The sequence below is a fragment of the Macrobrachium rosenbergii genome, chromosome 55 (genome assembly GCF_040412425.1).
Source record: "Macrobrachium rosenbergii isolate ZJJX-2024 chromosome 55, ASM4041242v1, whole genome shotgun sequence".
Lineage (NCBI taxonomy): Eukaryota > Metazoa > Arthropoda > Malacostraca > Decapoda > Palaemonidae > Macrobrachium > Macrobrachium rosenbergii.
In genome coordinates, this window is record NC_089795.1 from 42,523,866 (window position 1) to 42,545,171 (window position 21,306).

Below are 21,306 nucleotides of genomic sequence, written 5' to 3' on the forward strand. Positions count from 1 at the left end.
CTCCTAGGACACTATGACGGGGACTTAACAGACATACATAGAACGTAAGGTGTTAAAAACACGTAGTGTCCACGGATAACACATTGCAGGAATACCTTGAAACAGAGGAGTACTGCAAACCTTGGGGAAACCACTAACAGATTTGTTGTTTTTTCAAGGAAGCAAACAACTAACTGAACCTGAGATAACAGAGTCAGTGTGATATGCGGATGAAATGGTGCAAAACCAAAGAAAAGACTGTGAAGTGAGGTAGACATAACTTCTCTGGAAAAACGTATAATTCGCCAATACAGACAGGAGGTATAGGTGTTCAGCGCAGCGTTGAGTAGTGTTGGCACAAATGGTACAAAAAGCAAGAAGAAGAAATAAGAAGAGACTCATGTCTCTGCCAAGAAATCAGTCCAGTCCTCTGTATGATGAGGGATTACATTCAGACAAGTCCACTGACCATCTGACAACAACAAATGTTTAAAGGAAGGGAGAGCGGGAAGTCTTGGGAGTAAGTGGGCATCTTTGGTTTTCAAGAGCAAGCAAGAGGAATATAAAGTGTGTAATGTTGAGGATTTGTCAGACTCTGAGAGCTGCATTTGGAAAACGAGTGTGAGGCTTCTTCACTCAAGAAATGTAAGGAGAGAGCGTCGTAGGTGGTTTCAAATAACACATCAAGCACCAAGCAGGGGCGAAGATGCTTATTCTCGGTGTCTTCCCAGATAGGTAAAACAAGGTGCAAATAAACTATAACAGCTGCCTCAACAGACGGCAGAATTACACCTATAAAAATGCCGGGTGAAAAAGTCTCACAACTCATATTAATATCAACTTCATTTTAATATGGAAGTGAAATACCGATAATATATAAGAAACAAATGAAAAATGCGCCAAAGTTCTTTCGGCGCAGTCGAGTTTTCTGTACAGCGTATAATGGTGTATGAAACTCTCAGCCACTGCCCATAAAACACCCAGCCGCGGCCCATGAAACTTTCAGCCACAGCCCGGTGGTGTCCTATGTTGTTGGCATCTATACAGACGCACGATTGTGGCTAACTTTAACCTTAAATAAAACAAAACTACTGAGGCTAGAGGGCTGGGTAATTTGGCATTTTGATGACTAGAGGGGGCATGATCGAACATACCACTTCTGTGGTGCCCCCTCTAGCCTCAGTAGTCTTTAAGATCTGAGGGTGGACAGAAAAAGGATGACGGACAAACAAAAGCTGATCTCAATAGTTTTCTTTTATAGAAAACTAAAAGCATTAACTGCTAGAGTTAATAAAATTTCTTAATTATATTAGGTTAATGGTTGATCCTGCAATGCTCTTCTAATGTCTTATGATATTTGGAAGATTATTGTGCTGATTATGTACGTGAGAGTACGCACATATGTGCACGCATATGTGCGTATTCGCTGAAATATGGTTGTTTCTACAATTAGTTGATATTCAGGCGCTCGTAGCTATACGAGACTGAGATCGATTCACCGTCTATTTCTAGCTCACGTACCTTCATGATCCCTGTTGCTTTCGTCGTTATGGCAACTAATGAATGATGAATAACGAAAGATTACAATTAACTGTTCCACTAACAGTCTCATTAAGCAGGGAAAAGTCTGACACTTCTAGATTCGAGGCACGCCATGCCTACACGGTATTATAATGATTATTATTTATTACTTATCTTTTATTATTATCATTATTATCGTTATCAAAAAATTTGCATACGTCTACCGAACAAGCTGTAGCACAAACTGGCTTCCCACAAAACTGAACCCCCAACAAATTTATCATCACGCAATGCAGTAGCAAGTAACCAGCTGATCTGGTATTCACTGGGACTGATAATTACTATCAGTCATTATTAATAATTATTATTATTATTCCAATTTGCCAGCATTCTCACTGAACAAACTGTGAACTTATCCAATTGGCTTCCAAAAAAACTGAGCCCCCTACCCGACCCCCCAACAAATGTTCATTATCAAGCAAAGCAGTGGCAAATGATCAGCTGATCCGGTATTCGCCGGGACCTTGCGCTATTTGGCTCAAGCCAGTTTAAGAAAACTTTGACAAGGTTCGTGTGACATTCCGATGTGAGAGGAGGAATGCGTCGGGTGCGGGAAACATTCTGGAACATTTCTTTTGTGTTACCTGAGGCGTTTTGTTAAGATAGCTTCTTGAATGCCCTGCTATTGAGTAGAATGTGTAGAGAAAGAGTAATATACTGTATATATATATATATATATATATATATATATATATATATATATATATAGATATAGATAGATAGAGAGAGAGAGAGAGAGAGAGAGAGAGAAGAGAGTATATATATATATATATATATATATATATATATAGAGAGAGAGAGAGAGAGAGAGAGAGAGAGAGAGAGAGAGAGAGAGAGAGAGAGAGAATATAGTAAACAACCTGTTTCATTTACTTTAAATAATGAGAGAGAGAGAGAGAGAGAGAGAGAGAGAGAGAGAGAGAGAGAGAGAGAGAGAGAGAGAGAGAGAGAGAGAGAATAGTAAATAACTCTGTTTACCTCCAGCCAATGAAAAATGTTAATGTCCTGAAAGAGAGAGAGAGAGAGAGAGAGAGAGAGAGAGAGTAGAGAGAGAGAGAGAGAGAGAGAGAGGGAGAGAGAGAGAGATTTTGTTGCAATCCCTCTTCGGCTATTCGGCTACATTATAATGACACTACTTTACTTCCCTTTGAACCTACCATGCGCCCCAGATAAAGTTCATTTGATAGACTTATATAACCAACAGGCGTCTCAGAAGCTATGGTCATGATTAACCGGATCGTTTAACTAATTCGTCACTAGAAAGCATCGATTACAGTGATGAATAAACTGAGTGGCTAAAAAGGGAGTACTGCAAGCAATACCTTGTGTATATGTTGGGGAGACTGAATGGAAAACAGATTTGTATTAAAGAATAAAATATAAATATGCATATGCATGTAAATACATACATATATATATTATATATATTATAAATATATATATATAAATATATATATATATATATATATACATATATATACATATATGTATATATATATATATATATATATATATATATATATATATATATATATATATATATATATTATATATATATACAATACAATTCAAGCACATTTTTGTTCATAGTCGTCATCACAGAACCTAGAAATAACCATAATGACATCAGTCATTTAAACAAATGTTCATTTTTCTGTTCTACTTTCCACACAAAGAGCATTATCAGCTTGACTGTCATAGTCATTCCTACGACGTCATGGAAAACTGATGGCGATGAAGCTCGTATATCTGGAACAAATGCATTTGCAACAGTCAAATGACTCTACTAAAACTGAGTGTGCAGTGATTCTTCGGAGACTGCTGTATTGATTGTGGTCGTGGCGTTGCAACTACTATGGTCACTGACACTGAGAAGTATCGGGAAAGAGAAAACGATGCGATAATGGAATCAGCCCTTTTCAATGGACCTAATACAATGTTATTCAGTTCCTAAATTCTTTTACTTATAATTTCATGGATTTAACGTTTAAAAGTATTTGCAGGTATTTGGAATTCAATATTTTACTTTTTATTTTCGAAATTACCTGTAACCAGAACTATACATATATATACAGCCGATGGTGATATTCCTTGCTGCGTAACCATATAATGTAAACAAATCAATCATTCAATCATTTTAACAGCTGCATGACATCCGAGAATTGCTGAAGCATTTCTCATAACTCCACACCTGTGAAAATATATATCATTATCGTACATCTTTTCAAAGAGCGAAGAAAAAAACTCTAAAGAAAAATTACTCACGGTTCGTCACAATGTATATCCTTTTTCCACTTGTTTGCAAAATATTTGAAAAAATAGTTTATTAAACCAGGTGCACTAGAATGGATCTTGATGGTAAAATTGATCTAAAGCGCATTTTAGAATTTCTAAAGGAATTCTAAAAACTCAAGTTTGTATTGCATTTGACGTGATTGCCATATTTACACTTAGAATATTTATAAATACCTGATTACTGGATTGCCATATTTAAAAAGAAATATATTTAGAATATTTATAACAATTGGATTACTGGATATATGAAGATTTAAAGACGCATGTTCGCACAACTCGAAATATATAGTATAATATATATAATATATGAATATATATTTAGTGGTTTTACAGAACCGAATATATATGTGTGTGTGTGTGTGTTTTATTTCTATTTCATTCTGGTGGCGATTGGGAGTCTGAACTTATATAGAAGGCATTCTAGGACCTTCTTTATTTTCTCATTTGTTGAGGTCACTCAACTCCAGAGTTCAGAGGATAACAACAGATTGATTTACGAGTCTGGTTTAGAGTGATCAATTATTCTGAACTCCTAACACTGTCGCCACCATGAGCAGAAACAATATAGCTCTAATATTATACTAAAGAACAACCTCCCCAACAACCCCCACCCCACCAACCCCCCAAAATACTGCGGCACTTAATCCGAGGGCCGGAAGAACACGTCAAATCTACGAAGTTTTGTGTCCTACTTGTCTTTAACCATTGACAGATGTAAGCTACGAAATATACATTGGTAGAAGGAGAACAGTTGGGACAAGAAGAAAGATTAATCGATATTCTTTTCTTCTTACCGTTCCTAAGGTATTTTGTCAGAATGTCATTTGTAAATTTAGTTAAAAACGATTTACTTAGGTTCTTATATGCCATCACCAATCATAAATGCCTGTCTGATTAACGATTTCCTGAAGTGGACTACGTGCTTTTATGAGACTAGACTACGTAGCATAACCTATGATTAGGAACAAAGTTAATTAGATGAATAATAACAATAAAAATAATTTTTACGGATATTTTACACGGCATTGTTGACAATTTCGCACCTGAAAACCGTACGACATACCCAATACATTTAAAAAAAATAACAATTATAGACTCGCTGGCAACTTTTGCGTAAGTGTTGCCAGTGCATGACTGGAAGTGCTTAGGGTGACCCGGGTGAGTCTATCGAGCTGGTTCAGTCTCCGTTGTCATCTTGAATTCCATAGAACGTATTCTCGCGCCGGAACTCTACGCAAAATGTCTGGTAAGATCGAAAGAAACTATTTTAACTTTCCACACTTCTGACATCTTGATTTATTTAATAGGAGATATTTCAGAGTTTGGATACGGACTGTCAACATTTTAAGCCATTTCATTCAGGCGAAGCATTTTTTTTTTTTTTTTGCAAGCGTAGGCTATAGTCCCACTTTGATAATAAAAATAAATAGAGCCATTAATGTAAGGTATCGATCCGTTCTGTGATAAAAGACGGTACCTATCAAACCGCAATCAATTCTCAATCAATTATCGTGCAGCGAAAATAGTGATGTTACGACAGTTGGTGAAAATGTTAAACGTAAGGAAACGGTTATGGAATGTAGGGGCGGAAGGAAGAGCCGGCTAGTCTCACCTGTTGTTGTGTGACGATTGTAAGATACTTGAACACTACCCCAATTATTATTATCAATGTCATTTATTAGTTATTATTTATTCTCAGCTCGAAGGACGTCGGACTTGACTCGTTTAGGATTTATGGCGACCTTCCATGAGCAAAACGCTTAGTTTTTGTCTCACGTGGAAAAGGCCACCGTATACAAAATTACACTATAGTAAGAAAAACTAAGAAAACGATGAAATAATTCTTGCTGTGAAAATATTGTAGTTGTGAAAATTATATCAATTACGTTTTAGCTCTTCAGAAATTAGAGTGCATTGACATGGAATTATTCCTCAAAACACCAATCACTTTCTTTATCTGTCTCCCTGAATTAACGAGCAGTTACACCAAGTATTACTGCTTATGGTGTGCACGCAACCTGGTCACTTCAGTTGGAATCAATGGTTGTCACTGTCTCTCTTCCAAACCAACTACCACCACAACTTAGCCCCTTATATATATATATATATATATATATATATATAGTATATATATATATATATATATATATATATATATATATATATATATATACTATATATATATATATATATGTGTGTACACACATATATATGTATATATTTATATATGTATATACACACATATATATATATATATATTATATATATATATATATACATATATATATATATATAACTATATATATGTGTATATAAAACAAAACAGCAACCAAATAAGTGAACAGAGAAATAACATTAACTCTTGCAAGCCATTATTATGAAAATATTTAGATATTTCACTAACTCCCACAAGCACTCGAGAGCAGTCACGAATTCCAAAGGCGTGAACAGCTTGACCAATGGTTACATTGAACCCAACTTCTTATTCGTGATACGAAGTTTGTCAATAAACATTTTTGGAATACTTGGCTTAAGGTGGACTATATCTGACAGAGGGGTAACTCTCTTTTCTACTAGTATTTCAGTGAAAGTTTAATGCCCTTTTGTTTTTATATTATGCGGGGAATTTCTTGTTTCAACAAAAGTCATTATTATCTAGTTTTGATATGTAAATTTTCTTATATGTATACATACATACATACATACATACATACATACATATATATATATATATATATATATATATATATATATATATATATATATATATATATACACACAGTATATGTCAATTTCCTTATATATGTAAATTTCTGATATATATATATATATATATATATATATATATATATATATATATATATATATATATATATATATATATATATATATATATATATATATATATATATATATATATATATATATATATATATATATATATATATATATATAAATTTCCTTGTATTTGACTAAACCTCTTGATTCTTTTACTTCCCTTCGTCAACTCGCTAACACTGCTTTTGACTTTACCCTTTCCTTTTCCCTTATTTAGACCTACTTTTTTCCAAGAAGTTTTTCGGCAAGTTTCTTAGGAGAGTGAGTCGGGCGAATAATCATAAATAACACACCCGTGATATTTTCACGGCTATTGATCGCTGCAGAAATAATAGAATTCTCGGACTGTACTTAAGGACACAATTCAAGAATGAAGTATTTCTTTCTTCTCCTTCTCCTGCCCCCTTCCTCTGTTCCATTCTCTCTTCCTCCACCCCCTCCTATCCCATCATCAGAAAAAATTAATGGAGAGAGAGAGAGAGAGAGAGAGAGAGAGAGAGAGAGAGAGAGAGAGAGAGAGATTACGCGCACTTTATTTCAGAATCTTCGCTGTAGGCCACAAGCTCTGTTCAAGAATGTAATCAAATAACTGCAATGGAATTTAGCGACATTCGGTCTAATTCTAACTAGTACTGCTAATCAGCGCTGGTCTCCTCGATTAATGGAATTTCTGGCGTAATTACATTAGCTATTTGAATGAGTCAAACGCAGGTACATGCTGTAAATGCCACGGCATTCATGATAAAAATATTGAGAGAGAGAGAGAGAGAGAGACGGAGGCGGGGGGGGGAAGAGGGAGTAGGCAGTCTGGTCTATATTTAGCCAATGAAAATGTCAGCGACCGAAACAGAAATGGGAGAGAGAGAGAGAAACAGAAAGAGAGAGAGAGAGAGAGAGAGAGAGAATGTACACTTTAGCTAAAGTTGTTCGTAAGTTGAAGATTTCGTTTACTGAAAGGCAACATGGCATATCTTTTATAAAATATAAAATATTTGACGAATAGCGCTTGTGTTTAATTGAATAACGACTTTTCAACATCTAGCGAGCATCCCATACTCATTTCCTAACATTTTTATGATTTTACACGTACGATGGACTAAATTCTCATTGATTTTGTATACTCTTGTTGAGCCAGAAAAATCAATAAATAAAATATAAAGTGGGTATTTCCTGAAAAAGGTAAATCTGATCCAATAATTTAGAGAAATCATAAATTTATTAATTTTTTCGCGGTACCGATATCAATCAATGACACTAATAATCGGCGTTTCCAACTTACACCATCCAAGCACAATGCCATGATAATTCAGATTCCGAGCGTAACAAGCAGCTTCGACAACGCTATTGTTAGTAAGGCATTATTGGAACATAGACGAAGTCTGTCGATCAAACATCAACTTTTAAAAGAGCTATAAGTGTGAACTGGCCAAATCCTTTGATTGATGATTGATTCAGTCACGCGTGGCTTTATCCACGCAGTATACGTGTCACAGTAGAGGAAGTGGCGACGAAGGTGATATACGAATTCGAAGTCCATTCCCTAGACGCTGTATGAATTATCAACAGAAACCAATCTCGAATTCCAGCGGTGATAGTCACGGAAAGGGGTCACCTCCGCGCATAATTGAAGAAGGCTAATGTTTTTTTCTTTCCTTGCCACGACCTGCGTCTAACGGCTGGTTTTCTAACTGGATGGGACCGGTTTACTATTTTTAGTAGGCTGTTTTACTAGGCACACCCAGAGTGCTGTCGTAAGTTTATGCGCCAATAACCGTAGCAACGTTATTGGTGCTTAGCCTACTCTGTACTGGGGCAACGGTAGACCTTAACAGATTTGAGTATATGTAGCAGAAATTGGTTTTCAGCAGTTTTCTTGTATCATTTCGAGCACTTTGGCCACTCTATTTCTTTGTGTGTGTATGTATAATACACACATATATATGTGCGTGTGCGCACGCGCGCGCGTTTGTGCATGGTAGTATAATTGGAATAAACTGCACCCTGGCCCCAAGCCCAGTATAATAAATGTAACTAACTTCTTGCCCTTTCTCAAGTTTATTCCTTCTAATGACGTATTTTATATTACATACAAAAGTACACACACAGACACACACGCTATATATATACAGTATATAGTGTGTGTGTGTGTGTGTGTGTAATATGAAACAACAAAAAATACAGTGTTTATTTCGACTTTAAAACTACAGCCCTCACCACCATAAAGTGTAGTAAGGAAAGACAAGTAGCAAGTGAAACAACGATGTAAAGCGGATCATAAACCATGACTTGCAAGTTTTGTAATGAATGGAGACCGAGACATTCATTGATTAATTTTTCCTCGTAAGCGAGGACTTAGCTTGCAGCAGGGAGGGTTCCCTAATTGTAAGGTCTAGTTGAATAACTTCTATATATATCTATTCTAACAAGTATTTTTGGATGGGGTTGCCGACTCCTACCTTTGTCTACCCTACCAGCAACCCAATACAGTCGAATCATTACAAGGTACCTCATTAACTGCTTAGGTCAGCTGACGAATAAAGGGGTTAACAAAACTTGGCCAAATAGTCCTGTTCTCTCCTAGTGAAACGGGAGTCATAACCACTAGACTGTCAGAGAGAGAGAGAGAGAGAGAGGCTGACGTATCCGAAAAGTTAAAAGGTTAAGAAAAACGAAAGGTAACTATAAAATACAGTAAAGTAAAGGCCTAGTTTAGTTATACCATGATGGATGGCAATAAATGAGTGCCAGACAGTAGTAAAGTATTAGTTACGCAGCTAGTCTATCGATCCGTCTAGTCCAGTGATCTTCAAACTGTGGGCCATGGCCCACTGGTGGGCCATGGCCTGGTTTTCAGGTGGGCCACGGACATTTAACTAGATTATAATAAAAAATAAATTAACTATATAAAAAATAAGAAAATAAAATAAAAACAAAAGAAATAAAAATCTGAAACTTCAGTGTAAAGACAAAACTGTAATTCATTTTGTTGACTCATTGCGTGCCTTCATTGCTAAGATCCAGAACTGGGTTAGGAAAATTAATGCCGGTAATTTTGCAATGTTTGAGAATTTTTGTGAAGTTGTTGAAGGTGAAAAGAATTAGATCCTTGTTTCCAAAATGAAATAATCAACCACCTTCAAAATTTGGGTCAAGAATTTTCCAGATACTTCCTGATCTTGAGTCCATAGATCTGTCATTTATAGCAGATCCATTTAATATTGAGCCAGATTCTGTGCCAGACCCTGACCAAGATGAATACTTGAAATGAAATTTGATTCTGGTATAAAGTGTTTGCAAAAAGAGCTCCCTGTACAGGAATTCTGGGCTCAAGTAAGTGCATCATACCCTAGAATTGGTAAGCGTGCACTAAAAACACTTCTACCTTTCTCCTCCACTACTTATGTGAATCAGGCTTTTCTCCTTACTTCAAATCAAAACAAAAGCAAGAAACCGCTTAGAGGTGGAGGATGACATGCGATGTGCCTTGTCCAAAATTCTCCCCCGATTTGATAAGCTTTTAGATATGAAACAAGTACATCCATCTCATTAGCTGCCTTACCTGAGCCAGTGGTTACCATGAACAGCAGAGAAGTTGCGTTTTATGTTTATCTTTTGGCCATGTTTCAAGCCGTAAGGTCAGTATATGAATTTTATTTACAAAAATCAAAGTTCAGTCATTGATTTCTGGCTTATTATTTTTAACTCATGAAAATTTCTTAGATACATTTATCATGTAATGCATTTATGAAAATTCTGTTTGAACATGTTAAGAAAATGTAATAAAGTTCCTTAAGGACCTGGTATCGTATGTTTTATTATGAACATAATTTATATGCTAAATCTGAAGGGTAGTAGGCCACGAATATTTGGAAATGCCTAAAGTGGGCCATGGTCTTAAAAAGTTTGAAGACCACTGGTCTAGTCAGACTAAGTTAGGTGACTGTCTATTAGTTCTAGGCCCCAATGACGCCCATATTACCATGACCATTACTGCAGCTGCGGCAGACCTAAGGAGTTTGGTGACAGCGGCAGTAAGTCACAATGATTCCCGAAAAGCCAATAGTTATACAGACAAATCGTGACCTTAAGTTAAACAACGTCTTTCTTCCAGATATTGACTTCGAAGAACTTAACGATAAGAAGGACGAGTTCTTCATCATCGACGTCAGGAGCCCTGGAGAGCTGGAGTACCAGGGGCACATACCAGGGGCTCACAACATACCACGTAAGATTTGTCACTTGAACTAAGGACCGACATTAATGTCATTCACTTCCCCAATTTTTTGGGAAACAGGACCGTTACTTCTAAATAAACTCGTTAGTTTCATCATTCCTGAAGATTTTTAAACTAATTGCTCTTTAGAATGTAAACTTTTTTTTTTTATCTTTTATTAGAAAAATACATTAATGCAGTTTTACAGTTGTAGAACTAGTTTCATGGTTGTTAGAGAATTTTAAATGTTTCCGTATTCACTTCTGATGAATTTTAAGTTTATCACTCCTGAAATATTCAAAAGCAGTTTCACTACTCAAACATTTTATTTACTAATAAAGAATTTGGAATCAAGAATATTTCAATTTTCGTAAACAGCGTGACCTTCTCTAGTTATAATCTATTTGATGGTTCTTAAATTCCTTGGAATATTTTAGGAATTTCAATTTTCGGGACCATAAAATTAATTTCCATTCATCAAGACGAACATAATGTGAATCGTACATCCTAGAATTCTAATGTATATATGAATATTTTCTGTAACTTGTGTGTCACTTGCAACACTCCCCATTCTTTGAATTTCTTCTGCAGAATGTTTCACTTATGTCACATTTCAAAAACTTTTATTTTCTCCCTAATAATTTGAGCTACCTTCAATTATTCAGGAATTCAAAATAAGCACCGAACACACTGCATTAATATTTGAAATCGATTTCAGTCACTCCCGAAATACAGTTAATCAGTTCAAGTTACTTCAACAAAAAACTTAAAATAACCTCCACTTATCCACAATTAACGATAAATTACTGTTTCATAAACAATTTTGATGCAGTTACAAAGAACGACCTAGACAGTCAATATGATGAGATGTCAAACATGAGTGGTAATGATGAACACTAAAATATCTCCTCTGATTACAGTGTCAGAGCTAGACGAAGCCATGGGCCTTGAAGATGAAGAGTTTGCAGAGAAGTATGGGTTTGAAAAGCCCAAAGAGGATGAAACAGTTATCACCTTGTGCCAGAAGGGTGGAAGAGCTAGGAAGGCTCGAGAGCTGATGGTAGCTGCAGGGTTCATTACCAGGTGAGTGGAAGCATATTCTACAGGTATAAGACTAACTGTCAATTAATTATAGGCTGATTGGCAGCTGTGATTAAGACTAGGGGCCTAATTTGTAACTAGCTATAAGGGCGCGTCAACACTGCAGTAAAACGTGTCATGAACACACTTTGGTAACTTTGCTCACATATCACAAACGGGTTGAAGACAAGTTACGGTGAATGGACATATGGATCACTGATAGGAGTACCAATAAGTTGTTGACTTGTGTTCAACCTGTTTGTGATGTGTGCGATATGACACGTTTTAAAATTGCAGTGTAGACGCACACCTTAGCCTAACTGGGAACTCTCCTTCTGTCTATCTGTCTACACATATATGCATGCAAACACACACTATCTATCTATCTATCTATCTATCTATCTATCTATCTATCTATCTATATATATGTATATACAGTATATATACATACTGTATATATATACCATGAATCATAGTATGACAGTGAGCTTCCATAAGAAACAGATGGCCATGATTTAGCAGCAGCTCTGAAAACATAAAGGCTTCATATATAGTAGGAATAGAATGAAGGATATTTCATAATTCTAAAAATGGTAAAATTATTTTACCACATTGGAAATTACAAAATTTAGATATGTAGATGAGATCGTGACGAAAGGGAGATGAAGATGGCAGGAAATGTCCCCTCTGGGAGAATAGCGAGTGATCATGTCATTTGGGCACCTCTGGGCATCAGAGGAGTTGGAAGAACCAAGCTTACTAGAATGAGAGATATGAGATAGAAGGATGGAGACGAGTGGAGATTGTTGGAAGTGAAAGCCAATTTGTGTAACCATTAAAAAAAATGTTCTCACATACGGAGAAAATGTGAACAGTGGTACACTAACAATAACATAGGCCTACAAGCATTAGGAGTTGGAATTTCTTATTTTTATGCTAACTTAGTATCTGGGTCACGATGGGAACAGGTATGAAAACTGGCTTGGAATATTTTTGCTTATTTGCATAATTTCATAGCGGCATTAATCATCACAGTGCATGATTAAAAATTGTGAACATGACAACAGAAATACATCTTAACCCATCAGTGACGCCGAAATAAAGATGCTTCTATAATAAGTATTGCGTTTCATTGGTACGAAATTTCAACCTTACAATAGCTTTTTCACAACAATTATCAGACAAATTAACTTTCACTTACAATATACCGGCACCGACACTATTTTTATCACGGATTAACTTTTACTTAACAAAACTGTGATATCGTTAACATTCCCACATTAAACAGCATTCTCTGCAGAGTAATTTGCCCTGCATAGGCCTATCCGTTACTAGTATTTTAAGTCGTCTCTACCGCCAAGCTAAAACAATCCCTACGGTATTTTCTGATATCATCATTTACAAAAGTAATTTACTTTTGAAAGAGAAAAATGTCGTATAATTAGAATAACTATCGCATTAGTCTGCCGGTAATTTCACCCGGGAGAGGAACACCCTCCCCACTCGTACTAGACCAGAATATCATTTTGGCGATTACCTACCTATTCCAGTGCTCCATTACTTTTATGTAACTGGACTTTGCATATATTTACAGAACTCTAGAACACCCATAAATTAGACCAGCAGTTTTTTTAAACTAACCACGATAATAGTAATAGACTGACAACAATAATAGTAATCTTACTATTAAGCCTATGCTTAACGATGAGAATGGCTAAGCGATGGTGCTCGACTCTTGATATTGTTTATAGTTTCACCTTTATCATTACATTCTCCTCTGCTGCGTTATCATGATAAATGTGAGTGTGAAAGTAAAACCAAAATTAGTGAGACTAGGATAAAGCTGTGTGACATGACAAATCTGATTCGTGAACTAACAAAATACGTAGGCCTGTGTGACGGCTCTTGACAGCCGAGCGCTACCTCTGAATTTCAATATGAAAATTATTCACCAATCACGCATTTCAAACTCACTAATATCATGAAGTCATTATCATAGAAAAGAACATGTTAAATCACTTATTATTGTTATAACACTTACCAACGGGAATCCAAAAAGTTTATCGTGGTCACTGATTAGCATTGGTAATAAAACAGCCCTCTTCACTTCAGCGTAAATCTTCTCATTCACAGTTTCACTTGCTCTTTCATTCTTATTTCCAAATAATACTGAAATACGGTCGATTTGAAATAATCAACGCACAAAAGGCTAAACTAGTACACGCAACCTAAGCACACTATACTCGTTTTTTTTTTCCATCTGTCCACCTGTGGTGGTCTCGCGCATGGTAGCACTGCGTCCGGGGCTTTAAAGTTCTTGGCGTAGTACTGCATTCGTTCACGAATACGTCGAAGTTTCCATTTTGATCACGTATGAACTTTTGGGGCATATATCTCAGTGCTCACTCTTTATTATTGAGGCATTTCTATAGATTTTCATTCCTAAAACACATACCTTTTTATACGTGAAACGGTATGTAATTCAAAAACTATTTAAACAATTTTAAAAGTATTTAGAAAAGCGCAGTTACCAACTCTTTAGACAACGTTCCAATTTGCCGGCTGATCGGCTCATAGAGCTTTCTTAAAAAGTCCCATTTTGATTGGGCCTGTGTTACCTCATCTGCAATATGAAAATGGACTTTTACAAACTTGGCTATTGCTATGAAAGATAGATAGGAAGTGTTAGGTGTAAACAAATATCTGGATTTTGCATGGTATGGGAAAATTCACTTACAACACTAACCTGAGGCTCATTACTATAAGAAGCAGACTTTTTATTACAAGACGTCTAGGAGCTTCAAGAAATAGAAGCAACTTTAAAATCTTATAACAGACTAAGTCTACAATCTGCTAAAGCATAATTCTTCAGGAAGACGATTTATAAAAGAATATAGCATAAATAAATGCACTACAGCATATTTCATTATACAGCATTAGGAAGGTAGATAAACAAGTCGATGACCGTAAGTGGAAAACAAATCTTTGGCAAATGCTGGATAATCATTTGTATGAAGCATTGGTTTGGATTACCAATATGTCAGTGATTTGCATTTAACCTGCTTGTGATGCATTTCCAACATGTTGTAAACATGTGATTGTGACATGTTGCAGACATGCTTTTCTGACATGTTGCAAAAAGGTGTTTGCAACATGTTGCAGACATGTGTTCGTGACATGTTTTCCGCAGTGTGGGAACACCCTAAGGCAGGCTCAGTTCATTTGATGGGATCATTAAACTGTTCAAGTTTCTGACACAAGGTCAATTTAATAGCAAATTCACCAATGCTCCTCTTCATGCTGTTACAACCAGGTTGCAATATAGACATCCTCTCTCTCTCTCTCTCTCTCTCTCTCTCTCTCTCTCTCTCTCTCTCTCTCTCTCTCTTGGTCTGAAGGAATAAAAATAATGCTAAATATCATCATTTGCTTTGCAGGGTCTATGGTGGGTCATTCGATGACTGGAAGGCAAATGGAGGAGAAGTGGAGTTTGGCAAGCCTTGAAGCTAAGAGGTCAAAGATCAAGGTCGGGCAACGAAGGGAAACCTCTCACATACTTGACAGATTTTGATTGTTTTGATATGTTTCCTCTTATTCAATTTTAATAAGTCATTTCTCATACTTTTATTTTTTACATTTCCCTTTTGTACTGTACGATATTCCTGCTCCCTCTTATAATTCTGAATTCATTTTATTTTAAGGGGTCAAACATGAGTGTCATGTCGAAACGCAACTTATTCAAGAAAAGAAATTCATTCTTATTTATGAACCACGTCTGTCCGTTTTCCTTCATGCCCGAGACAACTTAGAATTAGTTTTCCAGAAGTAGAGTTTGTAAATGTCACTGTTTCTGCGTTTTCCTTGTATCTCCAGTACTTGAAAAGGTGTAAAAAAGAAGAATCTGTCATTTGCTGGATTCAGAAGTCATGATCCATCAGTGTTTAAGCTTTGTGACTGCACCACCAATACCTTCAAAGTCATTTAAAGAAGTACCACCCATTCCTGTCATTAGTAGCCATAATACATAATACAACGACTGTGATTTGCTTGCTTCTGTAACACTTTTCAAAGTTACTTAAAGAATTGAATTGGTATTACCCGCCTCTGTAGTTATACGATAGGAGATGACAGCAATAATCTCAAGTGAAGACAAAGGAACAATAAAAATAAAATAACAAATATTTCTTTGTTTTAATGTTCAATACCCAGGTAACATTTCTCTACGAATCTTAAACGTTGGCCCTCGGAAAGTGCGAAAACGTTTTCCTTTAGCGTGGATGCATGGGGTTAATAGTCTTACAAACCATTCATTTGGCATGAATAAGCTTTAATTATTATTATTATTATTATTATTATTATTATTATTATTATTATTATTATTATTCGAATCTAGCCAAGATAAATAACATATTGATTGAACTACCACAGAACAGAAAGTACACAAAGTACATGAATATACAGTACATAAATAAAAACCAGCCAAAAAAAAAAAAGAAAAACAGGTAAGCAGAGAAGCAAAGTACAGTAAAAGAGGAAATAAAGAAAGAAAGAAGTAAAAACAGGTAGATATCAAACACACTTGGTACTATAATACGCGATGCAAAGGTAACTGGGCTCTGTGTTCATGTAAAAATAACACTGCAGCACCACTATATATGACGTAAAAGAGTGAGTCTGACGGTAATGAAAATGGGTCACAAAGAGGCCCCCCAAAAAGCAATAAAATAGGTGAGTGAATCAGGGCGGGCATCATTTCAAATTTTGTTGGGTTTTGGAAATTGGTGCAAGATGGTTTGGCGAGCAGCAAGCGAGCCTGCCCAACTGGGTTTTTTGGTTTGAGCTATTTATGTGCTTTTTGAAACCACATAAGCAAGATATTTCAACAAATAGGCAGACAAACAAAACATTGTGATAGATAGAATGAATGAATGGTAAAGTGAACAGATAGATAGATAGATATAACAATGTGCCAGTGACACATTTAGATTTCGGTAGAATAATGGAAACCACTGCCATTTTACTTCTTGGGGCTTGGGGGTGTGAGGGGGCAAGTTGAGACTTGGGGGGGCAACTTGAGGTCTTGAGGGCAGTTGCCCAAATGACGCCCCTGGAGTGAATGACCCAGGAAAAACATAAGGGTTTAGAGAGTTCTATACCGAATATTGACGAAGGTATTGCAAAAGGTCTTCCTACAAATCTATCATCTCTACACATGTAGGAATTGAGAACAGACAACTATTGAAAAGTGATATTGAAAGGAGATTCGGTGATTAACTTTAGGCTATCTGGCGTCACAGAAACCACGGCCACGTATAAGAGGGGAGAGGAAGGTAGCAAACCTAATAAAAGGATTTGGAAATGACAATGGGTATCCATGAGAACTCAAGTCAGGCCGAGTGACAGAATCGAACCAACTCTGGGTTCTGGAAGTGAGGTGGGTGTAAACGCTAAATGTGAAGGCGAATAATGGAGAAAATGGGATAGAGTACCTGCGAGAAAGATGTTTCAAGAAGATCAGCGAAGTATTTTTCTGTAATAACTATGGTAACGACTCAACATGCTTAGCGACCCAAGTTTCTCGTGGTTGGCGTAAGGTTTGGGAAATACGGATTAATGATTTGGGATGAATGGGGAATACCTCGAGATGAATGGGTGAATGACTTGGGATGAATGGATGAATGACAGGCTCTTCTTAACCGAGTCCCTACCCTGATTGTTCTGCCATAATTATGGAGAACATTGTACGGTCGACAGAGGTAAAATTACCTCGATATTTTTCGATCAAACAATAGGCCTTGGGATACTTTGATAACTTAATGTATGTACTACTGACACTACTTGACCTTATTATACAGCATTTGATACAGCAGAACATGAACTCCTGATGCAATTCATAAAATGAACGGTGTTATAAATGCTACCCTAAACCTCATATGGGATTATATGTCTTATAGAGGTCTTTTAGAGCACGAAGTGGAAATTGCAACTCTCTGAAAACAAAGCTTGTCAAGAAGGGTACACCAAGCTGTCTTTAGGAGCTACAGTATAATATAAATCATCGAACTATCGCGAATGAATGAAAACAATCTGAGGTATTCTTTACAATTCTGCATATGATACGCAACACTGCCCATTTATAGATGGTACTGGAAATGACATGTCTAAAATTATGACCATAACGGAAGACGTAAAGAGGTAGCAGGACAAACAAGAAACACTAAAATAAGGATAGAACAGAATGCACATTAATGCTGTAACAAAACCTAAAATAGCTTTAAATGGAGGCAGTGAAAATCAGTAAAAGAGGAAAATGATGTAAAGAGATTCATAAATTTGGCTGTATTGATTGATAAACACTTCAATAATGTAGACCAAAGTTAAGTATACCTTAGTTTAACCAGACCACTGAGCTGATTAACAGCTCTCTAGGGGCTGGCGAAGGATGAATTTATTTTACGTGGCTAGAACCAACTGGTTACCTAGCAACGGGACCTGCAACAATTGTGATCAGAACACATTATGACGAGAAAAGAATTTCTATCACCAGCGTGCTAGCCGAGAGCTCTGCCCACCCCTCTAGTGAAGAACTAATAATGCAGACCAAATTCGGATTACAAAATAACTAGGACATTGCTTTTAAGATAAAATGTAATTTTTTTTAATTTAAGGAAATGTTTACACATGGATAAGTTAAAAAAAAAACATGAATAACTACGAAATAACAAGGTGAAAGTACTGAAACGACTTTCACAATGATCTGTCCAAATTAACTAATTAAAGAAGTCACAATGCTTATTTATCAAGGTAAACAAGTTGGTAATGAATGAACTCTCGTTTTCATTGTAAGTGAACTTCACTGGCTCTGCAAGAAGGCAAGAACCAGACTGTAACAGAACCGAAATATTTAAGAGATCCCTTTGGTTGGCATGACCATGCTGGAGACAGCCCAGCAACTGAAAAGATCTGAAAAAGTTCATGCATCTAAATAGATCCCAAAAACATATGCCGTATACAGAACAAAATACTGATAGTGGCCAGACTAGTCCTTAAATGTTCGTAGACCCCAGTCTTTCTAAAAGAACATACCTGCAGACTTTACAAAAGAATTTGTTTATGGTGGAAGTAATGTGTATAAAAGTGGCAAATCAATGTCATTTGTACTGGTGACAAAATAATTAGTGAGGTTAGTACGAGAAAGGACTGTAACTCTAGGTAGAAAGTTAAGAAACTAATTACTCAAGTCGAAGAATGCCAGTTAATATAGCGCATACAGACCGCTAAATATATATGCATTTTTGTGGGTATTTCATAAACAGTTCCCTGTCCCCCAAAGCACACACACGCACGCGCCCACACACAGTGTTGTATATACCTTAAAAACTATTTTCAATTAACACAATCGTCACAAAACTCAATAAAAATGAAGATGGAACAGCATCTTCTTTGTTAAAATGAATTTTACCTGTTCTGGTAATAATTAAACCAAGTCCAATATGATTAACTTATGAAGCACACCGTGGAATTGCCCTAGTTTCTTTTGAAGTATTAGTCCTAGACGTTTTAAAGAAAGGGTAAAGTGGACACAGTGACACCTATTATGGGTAAAATCGTTCCTGCTCCAAAGTTCGCATCCTATTAAATTCCGATGACTGTCTTAACTTTGATTTATTTTTCTGGAGCTTCAGTGATAATAAATGAAATTATTTTGTGTCATGTTACTCATCATTTAGACAATGTAATTGCTAGAAAAGTAAAGAAGAATGGATAAATATTTATACGTACGGTCCCTAGGCTCCGAGCTCTGTGATTGGTTATGGCTGTTCGCAAAGTCGCCTCTGATTGGCCATTTTTTCTTCTATCAACCCGGCCTGACTGGCGTGTAGTGACGAACGGCATGGTCCATCAAAATCCGTCATTATGACACATTTTGCAAGTAATATTCCATTGCAGTGGCTTTGGTAGTCTTAAGATGCGTAGCCTTTGATCATTATGTGCTACCTAATACCTTTATGGTTAGATATAAACTAAGCCAAGCATGTGTGCTGAATAATTCTGCTCTTCTGTCAATTAGCTGTATTAAAAAGTCCGTCACCCAGCTTAGGCTTTACAAATTTGTCCATTGGCTTGGCAATTCTTTCTTATATCATTTAGCAGAGACCGGATAAGTAGTGTTAAAAGTTATAAAAAAAAAATAGGCCCAGCTAGTTTGTGCTCTTTTAGGTCGGCATAGCTCCTAACCTAGGATGGGTACGTCTGGGTTAGGCTTAGACTAGCTACACGTACCCCAATCGAAAATCCTAGGTTAACCTCATTTCGGAATCTTTAACTAGAATAGTGTGTTAGCCCAAGGTTGTTGAAGTGTCACCCTTACTGTGCAGCAGATGCAGAGGAGTGAGACACTGGTAGGTGGGAGAAATTCGTGAAAATGGGTCAAACCAGACCTTTCCTAGAATGCCGAATCTTGACTGAACCAGACCTTACTGGAAATAGATTGGCGTGACAAAATTTCAGTTCAGAACCTGGCTAGCCTATGACTTCGCCAAAATAACCTAAACCTAACCTTTCCTAGAGGGTGATTCCCCGACCTAACCAGACTTAAGGTGCCATCCCCTGACCTAACCAGACTTAAGGTGCCATGGTCAGCCCTGGTGGTGGTGGGTCCCCCCCCCCCAGCCCACCCAAGTAGGGCTAACATTGAATATCAGAAACAGATCAGCAGAACGAAATTTAGGAGGCAGACTTAACAATGCCAACACCTGTCTCCCTACTTGGGTAGTATGCAGAGCAGGGAGACAGGGATGATCAGTGTTAAGTGGGGGGATGCTGAAGACCCCCTGCCAAGTCAGGGTACGGCACCCAAAGTTAAGTCAGGAAGGTAAGGTCTGGTTAGGTCAGGACATGGCATTCTAGGAAAGGTTAGGACTAAATACACTTATCCCTGTTTCCCTACTCTGCATACTACCCCTGACAGAGATAACTTTAATGGAGATTGACTAAACTCTCGGGAGACTTGGGTCTTGGCTAATGCAATATCTTGACCATAGCTGGTGACTCGGCTAGGTGTCATATCCTCCTGACAGGTTTGGAAGTGAAGCCACTAATCAAGTATGTTAGGGGTAGTATGCAGACATAGGGTGTATGACTTACTTTGGCTGGTCGAGGGGGAGCTAAATCTCCCGGCCAAGTAAGGGCAAGGCATTTGAGGTTAGGTTAGGCAAAAGTTGGTTTGGGTAAAACTGAAGAGTACTACTGTGCCCCCCTTGGTTGGTAACTACCAAGTTACATGCAAAATGGGTGCTGTGTGTAGTACCAGCCCCTTG

General features: G+C 36.8%; 3 protein-coding genes across 3 annotated transcripts in view; 2 read left to right on the forward strand and 1 right to left on the reverse strand.

Moving 5' to 3' along the window:
* LOC136835180 (max dimerization protein 1-like) overlaps positions 1-14,296 on the reverse strand; it is a 672,429-nt gene extending 658,133 nt beyond the window's left edge. Inside the window, exon 1 of the mRNA XM_067098401.1 lies at positions 14,028-14,296. The gene's annotated coding sequence lies outside the window, so the exon portion shown is untranslated. The remainder of the gene's footprint in view (positions 1-14,027) is intronic.
* Positions 4,994-16,167, forward strand: LOC136835181 (rhodanese domain-containing protein CG4456-like). Its single transcript, XM_067098403.1, has 4 exons — positions 4,994-5,101; positions 10,805-10,918; positions 11,827-11,989; positions 15,424-16,167. The coding sequence occupies exons 1-4, from the start codon at positions 5,095-5,097 to the stop codon at positions 15,488-15,490; spliced, it is 351 nt and encodes a 116-aa protein (XP_066954504.1). The 5' UTR covers positions 4,994-5,094; the 3' UTR covers positions 15,491-16,167.
* A 3,598-nt stretch (positions 16,168-19,765) lies between these two features.
* The window catches only part of eIF2A (eukaryotic translation initiation factor 2A), a 36,452-nt gene continuing 34,911 nt past the window's right edge, over positions 19,766-21,306 (forward strand). The window contains exon 1 of the mRNA XM_067098404.1: positions 19,766-19,919. Coding sequence (XP_066954505.1) covers positions 19,904-19,919 — 16 coding nt within the window. The 5' untranslated portion in view covers positions 19,766-19,903. The remainder of the gene's footprint in view (positions 19,920-21,306) is intronic.